The 16,550-nt window shown below is 41.7% G+C and overlaps 1 protein-coding gene across 4 annotated transcripts in view; it reads right to left on the bottom strand.

Moving 5' to 3' along the window:
• The window catches only part of zgc:162193 (TRPM8 channel-associated factor homolog), a 61,577-nt gene that overhangs the window by 15,688 nt on the left and 29,339 nt on the right, over positions 1 to 16,550 (bottom strand). For all 4 annotated transcript variants that reach the window (XR_011516119.1, XM_054735099.2, XM_070543796.1 and 1 more), the window contains 3 exons: positions 11,908 to 12,209; positions 11,604 to 11,778; positions 11,399 to 11,493 (listed from right to left, as the gene is read on the bottom strand). Coding sequence is in view for 3 of the 4 variants with exons in the window: in XM_054735099.2 (XP_054591074.1) it covers positions 11,399 to 11,493; positions 11,604 to 11,778; positions 11,908 to 12,209 (572 nt within the window). In the remaining variant the exon portion in view is untranslated. The remainder of the gene's footprint in view (positions 1 to 11,398; positions 11,494 to 11,603; positions 11,779 to 11,907; positions 12,210 to 16,550) is intronic.

The raw sequence follows: 16,550 nt of genomic DNA, 5'->3' as shown, positions 1-16,550 counted from the left end.
GTCACACTCCTCTCTCTCTCTCTCTCTCTCTCTCTCTCTCTCTCTCTCTCTCTCTCTCTCTCTCTCTCTCTCTCTCTCTCTCTCTCTCTCTCTCTCTTAGAGCTGAGGAAAATAATCAAATAATCGATGCATCGGGATGCGGACATAAACGATTCTGCATCGTAGAAGAGTACGCCATAATCGATTATAGTGGAATGTAGTTTTGTTTTTTTAATGGCGGCACCAGCGCAGATCCACACCTGTCAGAGTGAGCGTCCTCCACATTTACCTCCGCCTTAATGTGGTACTGCAGGGCTGAGCGCTAGAGTTGTCACCCGAGACCAAACCGGAACCGAATCAGCCCGACCGGTTCTGTTGGATTTGGGCCGTGAATTATGTTAATTGAGCGGTTGTCGTGCGGCGCGCTCCGCTCGCTCGATCAGCGACAGAGAGAGAGAGAGAGACACTGTCTGCTCAGAGAGACGATCGGAGGACGCTCCTCCAAACACGCGTTATTATTTTCATAATTTAATTATTATTTCTCCTGGAAGTGCTCAGTCAGACTGCTTGTTGTAATGTAGGGAGAGCCGGTCTTGGGGAGGGGGCGGGGTCAGTGACAGCGGCTGCAGCGTGATCATCTGTCTCTTTTATTTAGGGACACGGAGAAGTTAAAAGGAGAGAGAAATAGAAGTTCTTGTTCCACTTTATTATTTTGTGTCATGAAGATAAACTGATGTTAAACTCATCTTAAAGAGAAACTGGGAGGAAGCTTTGGTTCATTTTAAGTTACAGGAGGTCTGTCTCCTATCTGCTCCTCCAGAGACAGCATGGACACGAGGGTTACATGGTGAGGGTCCCACAGGACAGGTTAGTGGAAAGGTTTGTAGTTAGCTGGTTAGTGAAAGAGATCCATCAGCTGGGTAATTTAATCCTAATCCAGCCCACAGCCTTCTGCTGGTGTTATTATCAGAAAGAATAAAACACACATCTTAAATATTATTGGAAGTGTAGAATTTGTTTTGTGTTTTATTATTTTCTGCATCAAACAGAACTTGATTCATTCTCCAACATTTCAGAAACGAACCACTGGGTTCAAATAAAATAAATTAAGTCAAACATTTCATTTGGTGTTATTTCTGACTTCCTTGAACTGTGGCATAAATATTTGACTCTAGAGCTGCTCAGAGACATTAAACACTCATGTATGAACACATTATGGATTTTATTATTACATTATGTGTCCTGTAGGTTTTCAGTACTTTTTTAGATTTTGTGAGTTTTTGCAAAGCGTGTTTTTCTCAGCCTGAGGCGTGGTGTTGAACCAGGAAACAGATGTTTTACTTTGTTAAATCTTCTTAAATGTTTAAAATGTTTTGTCCTAACCTGTTGTGAATGGAGAGATTTTGAGGGATGGCAGGTTGTGTCAATTACGTTTTTGATAAAAAAAAAATAAAAAGCAGTTATCTGACATCTTCTATTTATCGATGAAAACAAATCAATATGAAATAATCGTGATGCATCGTGATATCGAATCGAATTGAATCGTTGACCCAATAATCGTAATCGAATCGAATCGGGAGACAAGTGAAGATTCACACCTCTACTCTCTCTCTCTCTCTCTCTCTCTCTCTCTCTCTCTCTCTCTCTCTCTCTCTCTCTCTCTCTCTCTCTCTCTCGCCTTTTTCCTCCTCCTCATTCCCTCTCGTCTCCCTCCGCCCGCATGTGCTCTGCTGTGTGTCTGAGTCTTATCCTCCCTCTTCCCCACCCCTACTGCTCTGTGTGTGGACAGTCTGGACACGCAGTTACACATGTTGACCAATCGCCTGTGGCTTTCACCAAAGCAAAAGGGGAGGGGGGAGGGGAGGGGACGGCTCCCAATGACGAGCCGGCTCCCATCGTTCACTTCAAAGAGCCGGCTCTTAGAGCCGGTTCGTTCGCGACCGACACATCACTACTGTGAACATCTTGAGCTGATAGGGGGCGCTGCTGTGAACCATGAACAGCCATCCCATAACTGTTGTTGATTCTGTCACATTTAGTCCTGATGTGGCTTCGCTGGAACACGCCTGTGCGGTTCACAGCTGAATATGAAAGCTTTGCTGTTTGTGTAGCTTCAGGTATTTTAAGAATCTGGTGGAGAAGCAACTCCTGCCACTTTATTAGGTACACAGCTCTCTTTTCACCACGACAGAGCGGTACAACAGGCGTTGTACAGTTTACAACAAAGGGTTAAAAACCTAACACCGGTGTCGGTACAGTATCTGCTTGGGTGCAAGATCGGCTCGGGGTCCTTCGACTGCCGATGACGTCAAAGTACGGCAAACCCACTCGGACAAAATACACTACACATCTATACTGTTGGAAAGAATTTAGCAGTTTCGTTATTAAAATAATGTTTCTTAAGACGTAAGTTTGTGTTTATAATAGTATTTGTAAAATAAAACACTATATTTGATTCATGTTGAACTCCTCTTTGAGCACATCCCTTGAAGGATCATAGGTATTAGCAACACCTGTGAAATTGTATTTGCAGGAAAGAAGTGTGTCCCGTTTATTGAAGTATTTGTGTTGAGTTTTTGACGTCTTGTCCATGCGTAGTTCAGTTACGCTCATAGCTGCTAGCCAAAACTCCGGAGTTAAAAGTTTTCTGGCTTTACTAAAATACCTGTCTGTACTTATTTGATTGATGGTAGTTTTACTTTCTATTAGACTCCAAATGTAATCATTTGGCACGTTTCTAATTCATAATTTGTAATAATGTAATCGGCGATATTAGCATTAGCATTCCTATGGGTTTTTCCATGTATATTAGCATTGCGCTAACCACTCGCTGCCAAATTGCAGCCTTTGCAATTAGAAAATCTCCTTTTGTCACATCGCAATTTAATTGCACATGCAGTTAATCGTTCAGCCCTAATATACTTGCAGCTCTATGCTAAAAGTGTATTTTCAAAGAGGTAATGATGGATTTCTTTGTAAAAGTTGTCCATCTTTCCAATAGAAAAAATTTGCCTGGACCAACGTCACGTGATAACAACGTTACGTGATTACGTAATTCCGTAAGGTTCATGTTCAGCCAATCAACTACTTAGACGTCATCGGCAGTCGACGGACCCGAGCCGATCTTGCACCCGAGCAGATCTTGTACCGACACCGGCAAGTGTAGCTAAAAAAGAAGAAAGTCACCGTTTAGACCGGGAGTCGAACCGGTGCAAAACAACATGCCAATCAGTAGCTCTAACCACTGGACTACCAAGTTTGTTACACACAGTGGCCTAACGCACGTGCTGAGCTGGCCATTACGTGCATCTTTGTAGACAGGACGCGTGGTTTTTATCATCAATGCACAAGTGATTTTGTCAGAATATCCACTCTGGTACTGGTGGAGGTCTAAAGCAGTGAGATGAAGGTCATATTCTCAAAAGCAGCATGGAATCAACCACTCCAGGGCTGCCAACACGCACATTTGACCATCTTCAAATGCTGTCATTCCACACCTCCAATATCTCACAAGAATCAACACCCCTCGCCCCGCTCTGACGATCGGAGGAGAACCGGTCCGCACGCAAACCCCAGTGCCCCCCCCCCCCCCAACCCCAGAATAAATCCTGCCTGTCAATATCACTGTTACATATATATGACAACGCTACACATTTTCCCGGTGTTCTATCAGAACACCTAGCTCATAGCTAAAGTGAATATCAGACTCTGCCAACAAAATGGCTCAAAAACAATGTAAATGTTTTACATATTTATTGCAAAATCTCATTTTTCTGCTGCTTCAGTGCTGCAACAACATTTTATTAATGAGAAATGATTATATCTTGTGTTTTACAGCGTTGTTACAGCTTCAGATTATTAAGAAGGCGTTGTTTCAGCTGTGAGATTAGTCAATGGGATCAATGATCCCACACTACTACCTGTCAAGTCTGGCGGTTTTAACTGGTTTTTAACTGGTTTTAATCCTTTTTCGGTTTTAACCGTTTATTTATTTATTTTTGTCTACCACTGTGAGCTTTTTATTTTATTTTTTACTTTTTAAATAACTTTTTGGAGCTCGACTGCTGTGTGTTTTTACCTGCTGTCTACTTTCACCTGCCTCATGCCTCTCACCTGCAGCCCTGGGTGTGTCGGCTGTGTGAGGCTGAGCCAGAAAGTTGTAGAGCTGGAGAAGAGGATCTCCACGCTCTACCAAATCCAGGACCATGAACGTGACGTGGACACCATTTTCTCCCGGACCTTCGCCACCACTGATGGGGCTCAGCTGGCGGATGCCGTTTCATGCCAGCCCGGAGCAAATTCCATCTCCGGTTCTCCAAGCAGGCTCGGAGTGCCGGGGGCCTGCACAGCATTCGCGGCGGAGGAGGAGCGCTGGTTCCAGCTGAGGGCAAAGCCGAAAGCCCCCCTCAGCTCCACTCCCTTGCTCCAGGGTGCATGGGTCAAGGTTGGGTCCGGTCAAGGTGGGGGTACGCGGGGCGGTGGCCGCCGATCTCCTCCACCTAGCCTAACCATGTCCAACCGTTTCGGCGCCTTGGAGTTGGATTTTCCTCCTCTGCCAGCCCCTGGCTGTGACTTTAAAGGACCCTCCCGGCCGCTGCGGGACCAGCTGAACGGCAGCGGCCATCCACGTCGCACAACCCCCCAGACTGAAGCTGGGACCCACCACGGAGCGCTGACTTCTCGTCGCTGCAGCCCTGGGGGAGCTCAACCCATCACTCAGCAGGTCCCGGAAGGGTCCTCTGCCCAGCTTCAACCAACTACCACACCCACACTACCACTGCCACCACCACCACCACCACCAACCACTCTCATCGTTGGGGACTCCATCATCCGTAACGTCAGGATGAGAGGAGCCCTGACCTTCTGTTACCCCGGAGCTACAGTGTTGGACATTGCAGGACACATCCCAGACCTCATCCAGAAACACACAACAGTGAGTAGAATCGTCATCCACGCCGGTACCAATGACATCCGTAAGCAGCAGTCAGAGCTCCTCAAGCGTGATTTTATTCACCTTTTTAATCTTTTAGGAACTATGCACCTGTCTGTTTTTATCTCTGGCCCCACTCCCACCATGGGCAGAGGAATCGGCCATTTTAGCAGACTGTTATCATTAAACACCTGGCTTTCCTCTGCCACCGTGATCCGTGATGTTGGTTTTATAGACAATTTTAACATTTTCTGGGGCAGGAGACACCTGTTTGGAGCGGATGGGCTTCACCTAAATAGACAGGGGACCCGGACTCTAACCATGAGCCTGGCTTGTCCACGACCCCCCCTGTCTACTCCACTGGCCTCATCTGCTCCTACTTCCTGATGTGTAGCTGGTCCCTGCTCCTACCAACCCAGCCCTGATTTTAACAGTAAATCACATATCGGACTTGGATCTTGCCATACCTCATTCATACCTGTTATTATCAGCAGAGAGCGGACAAACAACCATAAACCAAACAAAAGCAACCCCAATAATCTAAAACAGTTACCAAAAGTCCAACCTTCAGTTAATACAGTCACTCCTTCACCAGTTACTATTAATATGGCTCTTTTAAATGTTCGCGCTCTGCTGATAGTAAAACGTTTTTAATAAATGACCTGATTTTAGATCGTAATCTTCACTGTCTGCTTTTAACAGAAACATGGCTGAGTTCAGATGCACCTGTTGTTCTCACAGAGGCCTCTCCGCCAGATTTTAATTTTTATTTTTCAACGAGGAGTAGCAAAAGGGGAGGCGCTACTGCTTTTATTAGTTCATCAATACTTTCTGCCAAACCAGTTTTATTTGATAATTTTACCACTTTTGAATATACAGCAGCAGTTTTTAGCCCTCCTCAGATTTTATGTGTCACAGTTTATCGGCCTCCTAAGCAGAGTGCCATTTTTATCAATCCTGCATAACTGCTTTGAAAGGATCATTTTAGCTGGTGATTTTAATCTACATGTAGATAATTCTTCTGATCCTTTTTCAAAGGAGTTTTTAAATATTCTGAGTTATATGGATTTTAGTCAACATGTCACACAGCCAACTCACAGCAGAGGACACACCCTGGACTTGGTCATCACGTATGGCCTGTCCACCAGCGTGTCCTCGGTTATTGATTTGGCCGTATCTGATCACTACTGTGTGTTTATTAGCATCACCAGTTTTATCCAGCTGGAACCCTCTGTGAGAACTGTAAGGCAGCGTCATCTCACCCCTGAAGTGGCTGCAGGTTTTCCTGAAGTTTTTAGAAAGATCCCTCCCACTCCGGTAACTGCCTCTTGTGATTTTACTGTCAATGATTTTAACAGTAGACTGAAATCCGCTCTCGACCTGCTCGCTCCACTTAAAATCAAAAGTCTATATTCTAAACGTGCTTCACCGTGGAGAAATGAAAATCTAAAGAAACTAAAGAGAAATTGCAGGGTTGCAGAGCGAGATGGAGAAAGAACAAAACAACTATAAATCATCAAATATATACAGAGCTACTTAAATCATATAATAACGCAGTGAGAAATTCAAGAAATGCATACCTTTCCAAACTCATTCTAGACAATAAACACAATCCCAGAATACTTTTTTCCACCATAAACAACATTTTAAACCGTACCTCCAATTCACTTCAGAAAACACCCTCAAATGCACTCTGTGAGGAGTTTGCAGCCCACTTCAGAGGGAAGGTAGACGCCATCAGACGGAATATTTTATCCTCCCTAAGTAATAAGGTCTTAGATAAATCTGAATGTGTGTCTATACCAGAGGAAACACTGGACAGCTTTGTCCTGGTAGAAGCTGAGACTCTTAACAAAGTTTTCTCCTCAGTGAGACCCACCACATGTGTTCTGGACCCAATTCCAACTTCGTTCTTTAAACAATTTTATGGATCTTTTAGTGATGAGACTTTAACCCTGATGAACTGCTCCCTTCAGACGAGGGTCTTTCCTGCTGCCTTTAAAGGGGTGGTGGTGAGGCCCCTGTTGAAGAAGAGCAATTTAGATTTAAATGAATTAAACAATTATCGACCGGTATCCAACTTACCATTTTTAAGCAAAATTTTAGAAAAGTTGGTTTTAAATCAACTAAATGATTTTATAAACACTAATAATATCCTAGAGACGTTTCAGTCTGGTTTTAGGATGAACCACAGCACCGAGACAGCCCTTCTGAAGATTTTAGAGTAAATTATGATAAACAGAAGTTGACAGTGTTGGTTCTACTGGATCTAAGTGCTGCCTTCGATACAGTAGACCACACTATTCGTTTAACTCGTTTACAACAGATCGGCCTCTCTGGTGCTGTACATAGATGGTTCACATCCTACCTCAGACAGGACTTTTATGGTGAGTTTGGATACCTGTTCCTCTAGGGTCCATGGGATTACATGTGGTGTGCCCCAGGGTTCAATTTTAGGCCCAGTGCTTTTTAACCTTTATATGCTCCCTCTTGGCGGGGTCATCAGGAGACACGGGGTTAACTTTCACAGTTATGCTGATAATACACAGTTGTACATCTCCGTGTCTCCGGATGACTCTCGGTCAATGGATGCACTTTTTAACTGCATTTTAGACATCGAATCCTGGATGGCAGAGAATTCTCTCCAGCTCAACCAGGACAAAACTGAAGTTCTAGTCATCGGTCCTGAGGCCCAGAGAGAGAAGCTTTTACCGAAATTACAATCTCTGTCTTTTAATCCATCTGAACAAGTGAAGAACCTGGGTGTGATTTTTGACTCTGAGCTGACTTTTATCCCACACATTAAAAATATCACAAAAATAGGTTTTTATCATCTAAAGAACATCGCCAGAGTCCGCCCCATTCTCTCTCGGGCCAATACGGAGAAGCTGATGCATGCTTTTATCACCAGTAGGATAGACTACTGCAATGCCCTGCTTTCTGGTCTTCCTAAAAAGAGCATCTCAGGCTTACAACTTCTACAAAATTCGGCAGCACGTGTCCTGATGAAAACCAGGAGGCAGGAGCACCTGACACCGGTTTTAGAATCATTGCATTGGCTCCCCGTATGTTTCAGGATCAATTTTAAGGTTCTTCTAATGGTTTTTAAGTGTCTTAACGGTCTTGGGCCTTCTTATCTATCAGAACTGCTTTTACCATATGAACCCTCACGGCCTCTGCGCTCCTCTGGCAGGCGTCTCCTGGTCATCCCTAAAGTCAGGACACAAACTCACGGCGAGGCGTCCTTCCAGTGTTATGGCCCTCGCCTCTGGAACGAGCTGCCAGAGGACCTCAGGGCCGCAGAGAACGTTCATGTTTTTAAGTCCAGGCTCAAGACCCGTCTAATTAGGTTAGCTTTTATCTAAATATTTACTACAGCTTTATTTCACGTTTTACATGATTATATTTTATTACTTGCTTTGCATGCTCTATATAATTATATTTTAGCACAGTTTTATTATTAAATTATTATTTTACTGTCTATATCATTTTATTTATTACTTATTTTCTAATTTTTGTCATTTACATTAGCTCTTTTATTACATTTTTACTCATTTTAATCCAGTGTTTCCTCTGTGGGGGCCCTCTGCCCCGGGAGCGGTGGTCGACTGTAGCTTCCTGGGCGCTCTATAGGTGGGGGTCTATGCCCCCCCCTCCACTGAGCGCTCTGACTTAGTGTGGAAGACCTGATGCTGCCGGGGCAGACGGCTCCTCTGATGGCGTTTCCTTGCCTTACCATACTTGGCTCATCTGGACTCAGCCTAATATAATTTTTACTTGTGTGTGTGTGTGAGTCTGTGTGTGCGTGTGTGTGTGCTTGCATATGTTTGTAAATGTTTTTAACCTGTTATGGGAATCTGGGGTCATTTTGTAAAGCACTTTGAATCACACTTTGTTTGAAAAGCGCTTTAGAAATAAAATTTGATTGATTGATTGAATGAAAAAGAACGTTTGTCACGGACTCCATGGAAACTTTCAGAGAATCCACAAACAGTGGCTTTCAGTCGGTTTTGTTACTGACTTATTGTTGTGAGTTTAGAAAAGAAGCAGATGAGACGGCGTGTCCGACAATTTTGTTTTTCATCTGATAACATTAGAACATGTCAGTGATGTCTGAGGTGTTTTAACAAACACTGTATAACTAACACTCCTGGACAGGGTATGAATTACACAGAGGCTTCTGGGGAAGCCCAGTGATGGGGGTGTTCTGTTTGGTCTTGGTCCCCAAAATGCCTTGAAACGGCCCTGGGTGTGTGACTGAGTGTTGAAGGAGATGTGAATTGTATCAGATGTATAAATATTACATGTGTGTAACTTAAAAACATGTAGTGGAGATAAATCTACCTACATTTTACTTTGTTTTCTTGTTTTTATTTAACTAATTTCCCGTCCTGTGTCTCTCATCTTCCTGCATCGCCTCTAAACTCCCCAGAAAAACTGCTGCCTGGATTCTTACTTTTTCACCTCATCAGTTACTTTTGAGCAGATCAAAGGGATCTCCTGACCGCAAAGCAGAGCGCACGTTTCGATGCTGCGTGAGTGAGGTGAAATCACCGCAGCACATGATGAGCGAGTGCATCAGGCACTATTAAAAGACAGAATACCAGAGGACATGAACGATCGTGGGTTAATTATAGTTTTTGGTTGCACCACTTTGAGAATGGACCGTGCGCGGAACACAGCCGCCTGGAGCGCACCAAGATCAGCCCTCTGCTGCTCTCTATGCTCTCCGCTCAAAGAACCCCCGGTACGCTGAGTCCATAAATGATGTAATATAAGTGGAAATATTTTCCAGGCTTTCCCTGGATGTGTAGGATAAACAGCTCTCCCATAATTCGATCCCTGCTCCTAGATGAAAAACCAGATGTTTTCATCAATGTACAAACAGGTATATAAACACGTTCTTTTGACATTCGAGGTCCGAATCTCCACGGAGCTAAAGACTAGGGGTGTTTCTCAATGCCAAGGAACCTCGCCTTGATGTCTTGGCCCCGCCCCGGTTGCCCAGGAGATACGTCATCGGGGGCCGCCAAGGCGTGTTCCAATGTTCATGTTCTACCGAGGCGTGTCCTCTCCGTTTGTTAGCCGTTTAGCTAGCTGAGCGAGGATACATGGGAGGTGTCTTGTAGCCTAGCCTTGGTCAAAAATTACCCACAATACACTGCGGTATTTTCAAAAGGACGTCGGATCAAAAGCCGGCAGCTACTTCGGGGACAATTTTCAAATTTAAAAGTAAGTCAACTAATTTAAAATGTTTGTTTAAAGACGTTATCTATGGTCGGTTAGTTGCTTAGTAGTTCCAGCTTCGGTGGCTAGCGGGTAGTAACTCACTTATATTTTTAATTTAATAAATATATACACAATTTCAAAAGGTAAAAGCTTGTTTTATATTTATATTGAAACTAATACATATAAAATATAACGTTATCTCCCGTGTATCAGGACGCTACGTGACCACCGAGGAAGCCACGGTCACGTGATGCTAGTCTGTTCCATTTAACCGTTTTCTTTGACCAAGGAAGAACAGTGTCCTCATAAGCAAGACGCCTGGCCTCGCCAGACATCGTCTCGCAAGGCCAGGCGCCTTGACGTTAAAACATCCTGTTAACCTTAAAGTTGAAAAAAAGTAGAACCCGCAAATGTGGCCACCATAGGCAGTGCGGCGTCTATGCTTCTATGCCTATGCTGTGTGGAGATCGCACATCATGGTGCGCTCCTTTTACCTCGGAAAATATATAACTGTATATAACATCAATTTTAGATGCACTCTTACAAGTTTATCTTGTGAAAAAACTTGTTTCCGCCACAGCTACTAGTGTTATTACAAGGAGCTGCCATATTCAACCTCGAAGTTGAATTAAAAACATTTTCTGACTTTGGAGGGTGTTCCAGTTCAATATTTCTACTCAGAACATGAAATTTTCAAGTATGGGATTAACTGGATTGAGCCGGGGGAAAACCAGAACTAACAACACTGGTCACAGAGTTGCACTGGTAATATATAACTATTTGTTTATTTTTTAATTACTTTGTTTTTCACTAAAGCATCTGGGGCTGATAGTTGCTTTTTATGACCCAAGTTCTATATTCTTTTATTTGGGCAAACAAGTTAGAAAATTCACTGAATTTGAGAAGTTCCTCAATTTAAACATAATTAAATGTTTTGCACTCTGAATATTTAAATTTGAGGTACATCCCTGCTTCCAATCTCAGCCTGGTTCTTCCCTCTAGTTGATTAATAATTCACCTTTTTTATGAAAACCATTCAAACAGCTTCTCCTCATGTTAATGAAAAAAGTTTTTTGGAACAGTGAACTTAGTTCAGAAATGTTAAATGATGAAGGTGGTGTGTGGTGTTTTAAATTGCATGAACTGAATTTGAACCAGTTCGTTTTTAAAACTAACTTTCCCAACACCGGGTAGGGCTTTGCAAAGAGATGCAGAATTATTAAAATTACAAGCAACAATGATTGATTCTGTGTGAAGTACCTTCCATCCCATGTTGACTATCTCTGCTGGTATGGCAATGTAGGTCTTCATTCCAGGAGAGAGATATAGACCTGTGCTGAGCCACTCCTCGCCTCCTGAGACAGACAGACAGAAAACCAGAACGACACAGAAAGACAGACAGACACGTGTGGCTTATGCTTGTAAATGACACACATGGTATTTATGATCATTAAACATATCTGACCTCCTGTGTTAACATCGAACTCTAATCTGTAGTTGTGAACTACTGGCAGCAGTGGATTATCCTTGATGAGGTGGGGCAGAAGGGCATCTGGATTGGGGCAAACTTTGTACACTTCTGCCCCCACACTGAGGAGCAGGTGGTCTTTGGGGGTATTGACAGGACAGGCGTCACTCACCTTGGCAGTACAAACAAGATGAGAGGTTGTAGTACCCAAAAGGTGGTGTGTGGTGTTCTTGATCATGTAAAAGCAATCACCAGACCAGATTTGTGCTATTTGAGAGGAATATTTTTAAGGTTTGCTCACCTGTGGCATGCCCGACCTCTTCAAGATATCAGTGAGTGTGGACAGCACCTGGGAGTAGAAGCAGCAGTCATGAGCCTCCATGTTCAAGTAGGTGGCACAGTCATTGCCCAACTTTTTGAGATGCTTCTCTTCATGTTGGCTGAGTTCTTCACCCGCAGTCACATGTCTAGCAAAGCGGTGCAGAAGGTGGCGGAAGTGGTATGAATCATGGATTGCCCGGCTGGGAATGGGGGCCTTGTATATTCCTCCAGAAATGGTCGCCCCCAACAGGCTTAAACCCATTTTGTTCAGAATCTTGTTCCCTGGTGGAAATGAAGCAACAGATTAGGTGAAATGTGCAAAAATTAAGGTCTGTAAACTAGAAAGAACTAAAGGAATTTGAACACAAATTCCTCCACAAAATTGTGAGAATGATGAGGTCAAACAGAAGACATTAACACGTTGGTGTGGTGCAGTGAGGTATGTTGTGGTGTGGTGAAGTGAGTTGTGGTGCAGTTTGGTGTGGTGAGGTGAGGTGAGATGTGGTGAGGTGAGGTGAGGTGAGGTTTGTTTGTTTGTTTATTAAGATCCCCATTAGCCACTGTTAAAACAGTTGCTATTCTTCCTGGGGTCATAACATCATCCAAAAAAAAAAAAAAGCATTATTCATGCATCAACACTGGGCTCACAAACAAACAATCCATTTCACTATACAATATAAATCTCCACTATAAGAGCACACCACATTCCACCCAATACAGCACCAAAATAACATACATTTCCCATAACATACAAAGCAAATTACTCCACACATACTGGACAGCAAAACATAAAATTAATAAAGGTTCTCTCAACAAATGAGGTGATCCCATCACCATACATTTAGTCTTCTCCACATTAATAGCTAACTTATTTTCATTAATCCACCCTTCTCCTAACCTCAGTTCCTTTTCCAAAATAGAATTTCATTCCTCCACATTCCTTTTCGCTACATATAAAGTCAAATCATCTGCATATAATACAATCGTGGCACATTCTAACATAAATGGAAGGTCATTAGTAAAAATTGAAAATAACAATGGTCCAAGACAACTTCCTTGCGGAACTCCACATAAAAGATTCTTCCTTCGAGAATAACTGCCATTAAACAATACCATAAACCCCCTTCCAGTTAAGTAACTTTCCACCCATTTAATGGCCAATTCATGAAAACCATATAACCCTAATTTCATCAGTAAGAGATTATGATCCACTAGATCAAATGCCGCACTCATATCCAATAATACCATCCCAATTAGTTTTCCATTATCCATATTAGTCATCCAATTGTTAGTCATCTGTGCTAGTGCCGTTGTTGTTGAGTACCCCTTTTTATATGCATGCTGAAATTTAGAATTCAACTCATTTTCCTCGAAATATAAAGTTATTTGATCAAAAACCAGTTTTTCAATTATTTTCCCTAAAATTGGTAAAATACTCACCGGCCTACTATTTTTCTCAGAAAAATGCTCAATATATTTTGGAAGACGAACAATTTTTGCCATTTTCCATTTCCCTGGACATTTACATTCTTCCAAACTCAAATTAATAATGTGAGACGCCGGAATTACAGTCTCATCCACCACTAATTGCAATAACTTCACATTCAATTCATCAGTACCAGTAGGTGTCACCTTCATTTTCTGTATACACTTCTTCACCATATCAACTGTCACTAATTTGAATGAAGAAGAACATGATTTACTACCCATTATTTTATCTTTAATCATTTTTCCAGTCAAATCCCCTCCTAACCCTACTTTCATATCATCTTGTAATTTTCGCACCTTATTAATAAAATAATCTTGTAAATGATTTGCTATATCAACAGGTTTACTCAAAAATGAATCGCCAATTTCCAAATATGTCGGGAATAACTTCGGTTTCCTACCCGTAACCTCATTTAACGTATTCCATTGTTTCTTTCTATCTTCATTTACATTCACAAAACTTGTTCTTGTAATACACCCTCTTTTTCATTCTATTCAGTTTTGTAACATAATTCCTTAACCTCTTGTACCTTTCCCATACTACATCATCCCCCGATGTGATTGCTTCTGACTTAATAACATCCCTTTTCCTCATATATTCTTTTAATTCACCATCTAACCACGGTGATACCACATTCCTTACTGTCATTTTTCTTAACGGTGCATGTTTATCTATGACTGGCATTATCAATTTTGTAAAACTCTAATGCTTCATCCGTATCTTTGCTCCCTAGTACCTGTGCCCAATCAGCATTTCTGACATCAGCACAAAAGCTACATTCATTAAAATCCCTAAAAACCTGTTTAATAATTATTTTCTGTCCAGATTTAGGGACTTTAGTTCTTCTATAAATCATAATTAAATTCTGATCACTACAGCCCACCCCTACTGTCAGGCGCGCTGGTGAGTGGAGCGGAGGTGAGGATCCACACGCTGGGGAGGAATCAGGCAGGCAGACAAACCGGGACGGGTAAAATCCTTTAATAAGGAACACGCTGACATGGAAACAGTGAGCCAACAAGAGACACAGAACTGAAGGGGTTTAAATACTTGAGGGCTGGGAGCTTGGGTGATTGGAAAACGAGAGGCAAGTGGGAGCAATTAACAGAGACACATGACTGAACGGAATGGGGAGACAGGACAGGGTGTGACACCTACTGACATCGCCTTAGAGCACAGTGATTTTGTATTAGTAAAAAGTAAATCTATACATGAAACTGTTTTCACCGCTCCTACACCAATTCTTGTTGGTTTTGTTACCACTTGTGTCAAGTTGCATGAATCCGTAATAGAACATAACTTATTTTTCAAAGAACAATTCTTCAAACTCCAATCAACATTGAGGTCACCCAATAAATTAATCTCATTATTTGAGTCACATACTTTATCCAACATATTACAGATCCTTTCTAGACATACTATTGGGGTGTTCAGTGGCCTGTAAAAAGCACATAACATTGATTTAATGTGTGGCAACTGCACCTCCAACCACAATGCTTCCACCCCTATACAGCCAAGATCAAACCCAGTTCTAACACGTATTTGATCTTTAACATGAAACGCCACCCCTCCCCATATATATTTCTATCCTTTCTATATAGTACATATCCACTTATATACAATATAGAGTTATCAATACTTGCGTCCAAATGCGTCTCAAAGCCAAACTGTGTAAATTATAACTCTCAATAATTCTTATAACCTCTTGGATCTTATTTCTCAGACTACAAATATTCAAGTGACCTATATTTAGTCCTTTATCTGAATATGTTTTGTTCTTCCCCATTAATCACATCACAATCAAACATATAATATACCCTTGTCTGATTAAAGAAAAAACACAACACAAACAAAATTAATACACATAAAACCAACTCAAACATACATATATATATATATACATATATATATATATATATATATATATATACATATATATATATATATATATATATATATATATATATATACATATATATATATACATATATATATATATATATATATATATATATATATATATATATATATATATATATATACATATATATATACAGTGATCCCTCGCTACTTCGCGGTTCGTTTATCGCGGATTCACGACTTCGGATTTTTTCTTTGGAGCCTTATTCAAGGGAAATTCGCCGATTTGCGGCATTTTTCACCAAATCGCTGTATTTTTCTATGCGAAATATCAAGAAATTCCTGTTTTTTCATCAATTTCATCATAAAATGCACTTTTTGTAATAAAACTATAAAAAAACAAGTAAAAATACAGTACTATGTAAAGGGAGGGTTTTAAAAGTCTGAATACTGAATACGTACCTGTTAAATAAATACTGTAAATATGGTGTCCCTACTTCGTGGATTTTCACCTATCGCGGCCAGGTCTGGCACGCATCTACCGCGATAAACGAGGGATCACCTGTATATATAAATATATATTTACAACTACAAAAAAAAAACATAAATCTTTCCATCCACAGGTTGGGAATAATAAAACTAATTCTGTCTGTGGGAAATTAAAAGAAAAGTACAAATAACTAGGGGTGTCCCACTGGGCAAAGATTACAGGGTTCTGGACCAAAATAAGCATCTCCAAAGGTCCAAACTCTAAACTGGGTGGTTAAAACAAACTCAAGGTCATATTTTAAACTAAACCGAAAACCCACAACACTCTAAATGTAGTAAAAGGGAGATCGCACCACAAAAACGATGAACTCTAAACCAAAACATAAAAGCTCATCCAAACGCAAAAAGCTGTTAGCGAAAATGCTAACAGTAGCTTTACCAACGTTAAGTTCAAGTTAACAAGTTTAAATAAACCAAAAATACCCAGCAGCAAACAGACCAGCACGGAGGAGAGACTGCTACCACCAAAACAGCTCTCCTAATGTCTGAAAGAAGCTCCTTTATGAAGGGAGAAACTCTCCCGGTGATTTTCTACACCTGCGATAGAGATGGAGCAGCGCATCTGACCCCGGAAGTTGTTGTCCGTTGCCGGGAGACGAAGGCGGGCAAAACAGGAAAGGAATCTAGTAGCGGACGGACTTTGTTCCGGGTTTTCGGTATTTGGCGGAGATGTTAGTGAAGGCGGAGAAGAGGACGAACTAGAGGAAAAACAGGCAGATTCCTCC

Source organism: Nothobranchius furzeri, chromosome 13 (assembly GCF_043380555.1).
Source record: "Nothobranchius furzeri strain GRZ-AD chromosome 13, NfurGRZ-RIMD1, whole genome shotgun sequence".
NCBI classification, from domain to species: domain Eukaryota; kingdom Metazoa; phylum Chordata; class Actinopteri; order Cyprinodontiformes; family Nothobranchiidae; genus Nothobranchius; species Nothobranchius furzeri.
The sequence above is the reverse complement of the archived record's forward strand: the minus strand, read 5'-3'. Positions and strand labels throughout refer to the sequence as shown.